The following is a 12,111-nucleotide window of genomic DNA, read 5'->3' on the forward strand; positions in this document are numbered from 1 at the left end:
AGCAGAGTTCAAGATCGGTACTATCAACATAAGAAGCCTGAATTGCAAAGAAATGGAGCTAGCCGAGGAATTGGATAAGTACAAGATCGCCATAATAGGGGTGACTGAAACAAAAAAGACAAAAACTGGTGAGAACTTTCTGAGCAATAAATACAAAATGATATATTCAGGCAATGACAATCAAGGAAAAGAAGGAGTAGCCATAGTATTCAACACTAAATATGAGGCTAATCTTCTTGAATGGCAGGCAGTCTTAAGTAGAGTGATGTGAGCAAATATTAGAATGGGAACTGGACAATGAGACTTATTTGTGCCTATGGTCCATAGAAGGCTCTACTAAAGTAGAAGTGGAGGAATTTTTAGAGAAAGCAACTGACACAGTGAAAAAGCAAAAGTTGGTCTTTGTTGGGGATCTAAATAGCAGAGTAGGAAATGATTGTCAGACATACGAAAATATTTTGGGAAAATTTGGAGAAAAGAGCAAAGCTAATAATAATGGCAAATACCTGTTGGATTTTTGCTCAGGACATGGACTGGTTATTACTGACACCATGTTCCAACATAAAAATGTACAGAAATTCACATGGAGAGAAGAGGCAAGGAATAAGAAAAGTCTCATTGACTATGTTATTGTTGATCGTGATGTTTTCCCACTGGTACACGACACCATGGGATTTGAAATTGGAAGTGATCACCATTTTGTCTTGAGCAGGATAAAAATTGGAAGTTCATATTGAAAAGAAGAACATGTATGAAAGCTTTAAAGCGAATAAAAGTTGAGCAGCTCTCAAATATGAACTGTAGACTAAAATACACAAACATTTTTCAAGAAAAAATGAAAAGGTTTTTGAGAACAACAACCATACCTTGGAGATTCAGTGGCAAGTCCTGAAGAAAACATTGATTGATTCAGCCAGGGAGGCATGTGGTGAGGTTGTCTTCAAGGATAGAAAAATCAGAACTCCATGGTGGACACAGGAAGTTAAAGAGGCAGTGAAGGAAAAGAAGAAAGCATATCAAGAGTTCCTGGCAAATAAGTCAGCTTGTGCTCTTAGAGAATACAGAGACAAATGTAAGAAAGCTTAACCTGCTAAACAAAAGTCACAGGAAGACTGTGGTAAGAACATAGAAAATAAATATCAAGAAGGTGGCAAGATATTCTAGAGGTTGTTGAAGAAGCTCAGAAATGGTGGAAAGAGTGTGTAAAAGGAATTAGAGATGATAAAAGGTGACATGACAACAAGAGAAAAAAGATATCCTTGAAGTATGGAGTTCTTTGAAAAATTGCTAAATGAAACTAACAGTGATGACAGCATAGTGATAAAAAAAAACACTGATCAGGCATGCAATCAAGAATATATGTCCATACTTGAAGTAGACAAAGTCATCAAAAGTCTGAAATGTGGAAATGCAGCAGGATTAGATGATATTCAATCAGTAATGTTCAAGTATGGAGATATACAAGTCTTGCAGTGGCTGCTCTGCGTAGTTCAGAAGGCTTGGCCAGAGGAACAAATTCCAGATGATTGGAATAGAGCTTTAATAGTGCCCATATATAAAAAGGGAAGTAAAACTGATTGTGAGAATTACAGAGGCATTTCATTACTTTCATTACTAAATATTCCTTTTAAGATATATGCAAGTATACTTGAGAAATGGTTGAGAAGGATTGTGGAAGAGAAGCTTGGTGAAGAACAAGCCGGATTCAGGCCAAATAGACACTGTCAGGATCAGATTTTCACTTTACGACAGATAGTTGAGAAATCATATATGAGAAAAAGCATATGACAAGGTGCCAAGAGAGAAGCTGTTCAAAATGCTACAGTTATATGGTGTTGATGGGGCATTATATCAAGCAATACTTAGTCTTTATTTGAGTTGTAAGTCAGTATTTGGAATTGAAGGAAGTACAGGATCTGGTGTCAGACAAGGATGTACATTATCTCCTCTCTTATTCATTATCTATATGGATCACATTATGAAGGAAAGTGGTATTATACCTGATATCGAAATTGGAGGTGTTGATCTCAGCTCTTTACTTTATGCAGATTATGTTATATTTCTAAATAAATCAGCTACAAGTCTGCAAGATTCTCTGACTAAATTGAACAACTGTTGTAATAGATGTGGTATGAAGGTCAGCATTAAAAAGACAATGAAAATAGGCAGAAACATTGAAAATATCAGCTGCATTCTGAATGGAGAACTTATAGAACAAGTGAAACATTTTAGATTCTTAGGCACGATTTTTAGTGAAGATGGTAAATTAAATATGGAAATAGACAATGGAATCAACAAAGCTAGTATGGTACTAAGTTAGCTGAATAAATTTATATGGAATAAGAGAGAAATTAGCTGTATATAAGACAGTGTTCAAACCAGTTTTAGCTTATGGATCTGAGAGCTGGGTTATAAGTAAAACACTTGACCAAAGATTAGAGACTGTAGTTATAAGAGTCCTGAGAAAGATTAGGGGTATCATTGGCAATATCATATTAAAAACGAGTATATTAGGAAAGAACTTGATATTGTCACCTTCCAGGAATGCATTAATGGAGCTAATCTCAGGTGGTATGGTAACTTAAGCAGAATGGGAGAGGAAAGATTAGCAAAACAAGTTCTCTGCCAGGTTGGCAGGAAAAAAGACCCAGAGGAAGACCTAGATATGGGTGGATTGATACAGTAAAAAGTGCCTTAGAAGATAGAAATATAAGATCTGATAATGATGGAGTCTTTACAAGTAACAGACTGATTTGGAGGAAAATTGTAGATAGGAAGTTAGTAATGATGTAAATTTTTCATGTAGTACTGTCATATTCTTACACACCTGATATATTCCTTGAAGGTGTATATCAGGAATTTGATGATGATAATTATTTTCACAATTTTTTTCTCCAATTCGCAATTTCCTACATCAATTTAAAAGTTGTTCATAACTTCATTTAAATGTGAAACTGAACAGTAGATTAAATGACCATTTTTTTTTAAGTTAAGTAATTAAAGTTAATAGCAATTGGCAGTTGCAAAATATCACTGTTTAAGTATATGCAGTATTATTGTTACAGCCAGCAAGACATCCTGTTGATCATGTTAACTCAAGCCCACCACCTTCTGTAAGTGTTTCCTATTTCTTGATACAGATTACAATCTTGCATTATTATTATTATATTATCATCACTTCCTGACAAATATCACCCCTTCAAGGAGTATACAAGACACCTAGTAGTACTAGATAAGTATGTATTATTATTTTCTTCTTATGAATTGTTTTCTTCCAGATTATTCTGTGACATATCAGGTCTTCATTATTGTCAAATCATACACTTTGTTCTTCTAATCCATAAGTAATCATAGGTTCTGCGCTCACATTTTTGAATTTTAGTGATATCAAGAGTTCCTTATAATATTTTTGCTTTTAATATAATTGTCATCGATGCCACATGTTCACTCTCTGTTTTTTCTCATATCTGTCATTTCTTAGTCTTTGAACAACTGTTTATTCTCTCTAATCCATTGTTTAAAATTAAACTCTGTTTTGTGTACTGCTAATTTTAGTGTCTTGTCTATTTTTTTTCTTATTCTATTATCATTTAATTTACAAGCTTCACAACAAATTGTACCTATATAGCTGAAATGTTTTGCTCTCGTTTTATAGGATTTTCATTGAAAATGTAATTAGTTTCAGTGTTCCTCTCTAGTTTCATAGGTTTTTTTAACAATTGACTTTCATACAAAATTTGTTATACCAGTTGCTATTCAACTAAATGAGTAAATGTGGTAGTAGTAGTAGTAGATTTACTGAAGAGTATAACATTATTTGCATAAAATGAAGAGCTAAGTCGAACATTACTGATTTTGATATCAGATTTAATGCTACATTTCCTTCATAATGTGCTTATAAATAACAGCAGTAATAGCATGCACTCATTAAACCTAATTTTACATGAAATCATTCCCCCATACCTCCTATTGTAATTCCTGACTTGAAACTATATAACAATTTGCTTAATATAATTATGTAAATGAACATATTTGATTGTTCCATTTACATAATATAATAGCAGCATTTTGGACAGCTCTTCTCTTGGCATCTTGCTATCTGCTTTTCCAGATCTACAGAACTGGAAAAGCCAAATCCTGATAATTCTTGTTTGGCTTCAGCCCAGCTTGTTTTCCTTAAGAATGGTTCCATGGATCTTATCTGGTACTCAATAACAAAATTCCTATGTAATTCTCACTTTATTTATTATGAGAAACCACTTTCAGTTATCCAGAATTCAACTTACTGAACAGGCCTTCTAAGTATGTATGCATCCACTATAAAATTCAATACCTCCATATTTGCTCATATCTGGTTAAATATCTATTCACAGCTCCCTTTCCACATTTCAGATTTCTGACAGCTTTTACTACCTTCTTTACTGAAATATTTCATGATGACATTGCTCCTAGATGTTTTTTTTAACACTATTCTCATGCTGTTTATTTCCTTCAATTATTTTTGAGAAGTAATTACTTTAGTCATCTAGAGTATCCTAATATGTCCTTTATCATCACTGATTCCTTTTATAGTACTCCATTTATATACTCCATTTTTCCTCCATTTATAAACTTCAATAATAGCCTCCAGAAAATTTTATAGCCTTCATGACTTGTTTTAATGCTACTTTCACTTTTTTTTCCTCTGTATTCTCTAAGTGCATGTACTTAATTATGTACCAGGAACTCCCGATATGACATCTTTTCATCCTAACTTTGCCATACATTCTGGTATTTTTTAGGAAATAATAACAGGTGATATAACTGAAATTACTATTTCCTCTGGTTCAGTAGTGCACTCCGAATTTAATCTTGGAAGGGGGGGGTAAGTATGCGATTTGAGAATACACACTATGCATCGCATATGACCTATGATTGAGCATCTGCAATGATTGCTAATTCATAAGTAGTATAGAAATAGAAGAAACGACACAACATAAATAAAAAAAAATGAATTTGTTTTCTAGTTTTTTTTTTCCCTCCCTTTGGGGAGACAGGGCCCCTTCCACCCCCTCCTCTCTGGGTGTGCCAGTGCTCTGGTTTGCCAAAGTCAAATTGGCATCATCAAGAAAAAGTACACAAGTAAAGATATGTGGCCCTACATGAGTTAGACTGAATTAAGAAAAACAAAACAAGGCATAAATCATAAATTGCTCTACTGGTAGACTCGACTACAGCTGGTGGGCTGAAGAGGAGCCTGTTTCTGATCTGAGGCTACATTTATGCATTCAAAAACAGATTCAAGGATAAGACTTTCATAGTTGTAATTGATTCTGTGAAATAATATGGTCGCCCCCAACACACCCACAGCATATTCTTTGGCAGGTATCAAAGTCATGATTTAACAAGCCCTGTGCAACCATATCAGCAGTACCATATGTACGAGGTAGGTTCCAAAAATTTCCGGCCTGACATACAAAATTTGCACCAATTTTAAAATGGCATGTATGACATATAATACCATCTATGGAGAGCTTAGTTTACCAGTTTCAACTTCTGCCTGCACCATTCAGTTGGAGGCACTCGTTTGACTAACATGTGACATACTAAGTTGCTGTAATGTTAAAAATTGAGTACCATGCTGTGATAAAGTTTTTTTTCTAAGTACTATCAAACATCGATTGGATGATGTTTATGGGGAAGTTTTTCCTTCCTATTCCACCATGAAGAAATGGACTGAACAGTTTTGCCTAGGAAGAGAGCATCGAAGAGGATCGACATAATGGTCGTCCTGCAGAAGTGAAATGTCAGGAAAATGTCTCTCTTGTTGAGGAGAAACTGCTCAGTGACAGACGGCCGAAGCCCAAAGACATCTCAGCAAGATTGGGTCATTCTATAACAACTGTCTTTCCCATTATTCATGAGAAGTTCCACATGACGAAGGTAAGTGCAAGATGGGTGCCCCAACTTCTCTCTTCAATTCAGAAAGAGCATCATGTGACCTGTTCCCGTTTTTAGAGCTTTGCCAAGAAAATCAGAGAGAAGTGCTGGAATCCATTGTCACCAGGGATGAAACCATGGTTCTTTATTATGATCCTCTTTCCAAAAGGGGAATCCATGGAGTGGCACAAACCAGGCAAAGCACTGCTGAGAAAAGTCAAGGTCACTCAGTCCACCAAGAAGACCATGGCAGCAATCTTTTGGGATTGTCGGGGAATTCTCTTGATTGACTTAAGGAAAGGAATGCAGAATATTATGCTTCACTCCTGCACAAACTGTGCGACGCCACAAAGGACAAAAGACGAAGAATGCTTGAGTCATGGTGTTCATCTGCTTCATGAATGCTCCAGTACATGTGGCTATTGTTGCAAAGGCTGCAGTGAAGGACTGTGGTTTCTTGGAGATTGAACACCCACCCAACAGCCCAGATCTATCGCCCAGTGACTACTACCTCTTCTCGAAACTGAAGAAAGACCTTCGAGGAAGAAAATTTGTAGATGACAATGAGGTGAAAGATGCAGTTTTAGGCCATTTTGCAGACAAAAGTACAGACTATTTTTTCAAGGGCATAGAAATGTTAATTCAGAGATGTGAAAAGTGTGTTGTGAATTAAAGGGAAGTTATGTTGAAAAATGATACAGTTGTTTTCTTTCTATCACCTCAAAAGTTAGTCAGGCCAGGAGTCAAGTGGGACCATCCTTGTAGTCTTTCTGTTAAGAGATTCTTTGTTGACTGGATGTTTGCTCCAACAGGTCTGATTACAGCTGTGGTGGCAGCTGCGAATCTATGCATTGTAGCTAGTCTTCAGTTGCGCTGCAACAGATTCAAGATAAGGAATGCTAATTTTTTATGTGCCCTTAAGGTGGTCACCAGATTATTATTATTATTTTATTTATTTTTTATTTTTTTCAGGACTTTTACTGACTTTTAGAAGTGCCAAAAATATTTGGTCGAATTCCACATGTAAGGCTATTATCCATACTCACAGCACCGATTATTATTATTGTAGGGGCACTTCCATGCAGTTTAAAGACTCATCATTAGAGACCAAACTATTCACCCAACCTCTATTTGAGCCCATTAACAAAGCACTCACAACTGACTCTGGCAACCAATTCAATTCATTCACAACTCCTCAAGCAAAAAATCTTGTCCTCATACCCCCTACTAACCACACCTTTATTCAACTTGCAGAGATTACCCTTTGTTCTGGCCCCTCCAGCCAAATGCTGACACATTGTCCCTATATCAGTCCTATAAAACCCTTTAAGTAACTTAAATGTTTCTATCATATCCCTTCTTTTTCTCCTACCAACTAACCAACTTTTGCAATCCACACATCCTCAGTCTATCTTTATAGCGAATGTTCCACAGACCACTCACCGTCTTGGTCACTCGCTTCTGAATCTTCCCCACTGCTTCCTTATCCCCAGGAGACCAGACCTGAACACAGCAATCCAGATATAGGCATATCAAGGCCTTATAAAGAGGAATAATAACTTCCTTATCTTTACTTGCCAATGTGTTCTTCAGTAGCCAAGTAATTTTATGGGCTACATTAGTAACCTTAGCAATATGTCCTCTAAACTTTAACTCTCTGTCTATCATCACTCCTAAATCTCTAGCTTCATCTGTTTCCTGGAGCACAGTCAATGTGATACACAACTTGCAATCTCTTTATCCCAAAATGCATAACTTTGCATTTCCCCACATTAAACTGGAACCCGTTATCTTTTGACAGCCTATTTAAATATATGTGGAGAGCATCCTGCATGCTCTCCACATTGCTTTGATTAATTATTACTCCACCTAATTTTGCATCATCAGCAAACAACTGAATATTTCGTTTCAGGTTATTTCCTATATCATTTATGTATTACCTTAGGTATACAATTTAATATTGCTTCTTGTTGATGACCCTGACCTATCTCCCATGCACCACTAACGTCACCCCTGCAGTGTTTTATGCCATGGCACAGATTTAAACTTCTTCCAAAGTTTGTCATAATCACCTGCCTTGTAGTTCTGCATATTCCCCTTCTTGACAGAATATTCCTCATTGTGTGCAATCTCCCAAGTCAAGCCTGCATGGTCACTTTCACCAATTAGAGCAATGTGGTCATCTTGGTGCCTCAAGTAATTATCTCTTAGTAGGTGTATAAATTCTATTTCCTTCCTGCTATGTGATCTTTCTTCCTTCCAGTCCATATCTTCCTAGTTGAAGTCCTCCAGAATAATCACTCGACATGTACTCATTGTACTAATTTGGTGATGCATGTCTTCCAGATATGTGGAAGTACATGGTATATAGCAACAACCAACTGCAAATTTTGTCTTACTGGCCTTAATTTCACACCAGGCTGCTTTGAACAGCTGCCCTCCCACCTATCTCCTATTCTTTTTGGCTGCAATTCATTCACTATCAGCAGCATTCCCCCCCCCCCCTCCCATCCTATATTCTCTATATTTCCTGAAGATAGAGAAAATAGGATGGGGGAGGGATACTGAACACAAAATACTAAACCCTTCACATTCTATCCCTGTAACTACATCATCTGTTAGCCAAGTCTCACTAATGCCTATAAATTTTGGTGAGGTTGCACTAACCAATGCCTAAAACTCCTCCCTTTTGTTCCTGATACTTCTGGCATTAGTATATAGTAACTGCAGCATCCCTTTAGGCTACCACCCACCTTTACTTCCTGAATTGACAATCTTATTCAATATTCTTGCTTGTTCTGCACTTGGTCATTCTCACACACACACTCTCCTCATGGGTGCATTCCCACAAACTTGCCTACTTCCACCATAATTGCTTAACTTTTCCTGAGTTTGCGCTTCAGCATGCTCAGTGAACAAAGCTCTCTCTAGACACCTAACACCAAAACCATTTATATGATGGATAGTAAAGTCTAAGAGAAGGAGGGACTGGTATACTACAGGATTCTGTACTTGAGGAATGATATTAGGGATTGTCTTGGAAGGCAATATCCATTTACATGCAAACGATGCAAAGTTGGAGCAAGTGATAATGGATATATCTGATGCAGAATCCTTGCAGGCTGATTATAAGAATAAATGTTAATGGGTGTGAGTAAAGTTTCTGGTTTTCATTGGCTTAAGGAGTTAGCAATCTAAGCATTATATTGATAGGAATTTGCTGCAAATGGATGATTAGGCTATATTATGACATAGAGAACTATGTCATATTATAGGAGCTATATTTCTAAGAAATAAAAATATGGCTCCTATATTATGACATACAAATAGATTGGATACCTATACCTTATACCTGTACCTTAGAAATAGGTTGAATAACTGCACTGTTGAAGAGAACACTACCTTGTAAGAAAAAGGAAGTCATTTTCCTATTGAGGGTAAATTAAGGAATGTGATCTTAAAAGGTTAGTGAATAGATGGGAGAGCAAATATGGCACAAACATGTTGGTTAGCAGTGTGACCTTACAGTATATTCACATGTGAGGTTTTTAGCTTATGGCTAGTGGAGGTAGAACTTGAACATACCTCTAGCCAGCTCCCCTGAAAGCTGGCTAGAGGTGTGCTTAGGAAGGATGTGTGTGTGTGTGGGGGGGGGGGGGATGGGCTACATTGGATATTAAGTGCATCTTCATTGAATCCATTCAAGGAGAGAGACATAGATATTTAAGTGTAACTAATACGGATCCTCTCTTAGTGAGTCATTGGACTCCCTGGAGAAACCTCATCGTCATCAAATTCCTGATGCACCCTCTAATCTTTCCTCGCCCATTCTGTTTAAGTGACCATACCACCTGAGATTAGCTCTGCTAATGCATTCCTAGATGCTGACAATGTCAAGTTCTTTCCTAATATCCTCATTTTTAATATGATATTGCCATTGATGCCATCTGTTCATGCCTCTAATCTTTCTCAGGACTCTCATATCTGCGGTCTCTAGTCTTTGGTCAAGTGTTTTACTTCTACAATTCTACCTATTTTCATTGTCTTTGTCTTTTTAATGCTGACCTTCATACCATATCTATTACAGCAGTTATTCAATTTAGTCAGGGAATCTTGCAAACTTGTAGCGGATTTAATTAGAAGTATAACATCGTCAGCATAAAGCAAAGAGCTGACATTAACATCTCCAATTCTGATATCAGTTTAATACCACTTTCCTTCATAATGTGATCCATATAGATAATGAATAACAGAGAGGATAATGTACATCCTTGTCTCACACCAGATTTAACATTAAACCATCTTCCTGTACTCCTTCAATTCTAACTGCTGACTTACAACTCAAATAAAGACTAAGTATTGCTTGATATAATGCCCCATTGACACCATATAACTGTAGCATATTGAATAGCTTTTCTCTTGGCACTTTGTCATATGCCTTTTCCAAATCGACAAAACTTAAATACAAATCTTTGTTATATTCCCATGCTTTCTCAACTATTTGTCGTAAAGTGTAGATCTGATCCTGAGAGCCTCTATTTGGCCTGAATCCAGGTTGTTCTTCACCAAGCTTTTCTTCCACAATTTTTCTCAACCGTTTCTCAAGTATACTTGCACAGATCTTGCCAGGAACACTCAGTAGGGAAATACCTCTGTAATTCTCACTTTCAGTTTTATTTCTCTTTTTATATATGGGTACCATGAGAGTTCTACTCCAATCATTGGGAATTCGTCCCTCTGTCCAGGCTTTCTGAACTATGCAGTGCAGCCACTGTAAGACTTTTATACCACCATACTTCAGCATTTCTGGTAGAATATCATCTACTCCTGTTGCTTTTCCACATGTCAAGCCTTTGATGGCTTTTTTTCTACTTCAAGTATGGATATGTGGATATATATTCCTGACTGCATGCCTGTTGAGTGTTTTTTACCACTGTGCTATCACTGCTTGTTTCATTTAGCAATTTTTCGAAGTAATTACTCCATACTTCAAGGATATCTTTTTCTCCTGTTTTCATGTTCACCTTTATCATCTCTAACTCCTTTTACAGCACTCTTTCCTCCATTTCTAAGCTTCTTCAACAACCTCCAGAATATTTACCACCTTCTTGATATTTATTTTCAATGTTCTTGCTAAAGTCCTCCCGTAACTTTTGTTTAGCTAGTTTTACACAGTGTTTAGCTTTCTTACATTTATTTCTGTATTCTTTAAGAGCAAAAGCTGACTTATTTGCCAGGAACTTTTGATATGCTTTCTTTTTTTCCTTCACTGCCTCTTTAACTTCCTGTGTCCACCATGGAGTTCTGATTATTCTATCCTTGCATACAACCTCACCACATGCCTCTCTTGCTAAATCAATCAATAATTTCTTCAAGGCTTGCTACTGAATCTCCAAGGTTTGGTTCCTGTTCTTAAACTCTTTCATTTTTTCTTCAATAATCTTTGTGTATTTTAGTCTACAGTTCACATCTGAGAGCTGCTCAACTTTTATTCACTTTTTTTCTCCCTGCACCATGGAGAAAACATCACTATCAACAATAACATAGTCAATGAGACTTTTCTTATTTCTTGCCTCTTCTCTCCATGTGAATTTGTGCACATTTTTATGTTGGAACATGGTGTTAGTAATAACCAGTCGATGTACTGAGCAGAAATCCAAGTTTTCTTGGATTTCTGCTCAGGACATGGACTTGGATTAGATATATTTCTAATCTGGTTGGATTAGAAATATTTAAAAACAAAACAGGTATTTGCGATTATTATTAGCTTTGCTGTTTTCTCTAAATTTTCCCAAAATATTTTTGTATGTCTGACAATTATTTCCTACTCTGCTATTTAGATCCACAACAAGGACCAACTTTTCCTTTTTCGATATGTCAGTTGCTTTTTCTAAAGCATCAAAAAATTCCTCCACTTACCTTAGTAGAACCTTCTGTGGGACCATAGGCATAAATTAGTCTCATTATCCAATTTCCCATTCTGATATTTGCCCACATCACTCTACTTTAGACCGCCTGCCATTCAAGAAGATTAGCCTCATATTTTGTGTTGAATACTAGGCTACTCCTTCTTTTCCTTGATTGTCATTTCCTGAATATATCATTTTGTATTTATTGCTCAGAAAGATCTCACCAGTTTTTGTCTTTTTTGTTTTAGTCATCCCTATTATGTTGATCTGGTATTTATCTAAT

At 36.5% G+C, this 12,111-nt stretch overlaps 1 protein-coding gene across 5 annotated transcripts in view; it reads left to right on the forward strand.

Annotated features, from left to right (window-relative positions):
- The window catches only part of LOC150107502 (focal adhesion kinase 1-like), a 496,861-nt gene that overhangs the window by 371,303 nt on the left and 113,447 nt on the right, over window positions 1–12,111 (forward strand). For all 5 annotated transcript variants that reach the window (XM_090391922.1, XM_090391925.1, XM_090391923.1 and 2 more), the window contains one exon: window positions 3,066–3,113. In XM_090391922.1, the coding sequence (XP_090248048.1) occupies window positions 3,066–3,113 (48 nt within the window). The remainder of the gene's footprint in view (window positions 1–3,065; window positions 3,114–12,111) is intronic.

This window comes from Typopeltis vanoorti, chromosome 4, assembly GCF_054136105.1.
Source record: "Typopeltis vanoorti isolate ZY-2024b chromosome 4, IOZ_Tvanoo_1.0, whole genome shotgun sequence".
Lineage (NCBI taxonomy): Eukaryota > Metazoa > Arthropoda > Arachnida > Uropygi > Thelyphonidae > Typopeltis > Typopeltis vanoorti.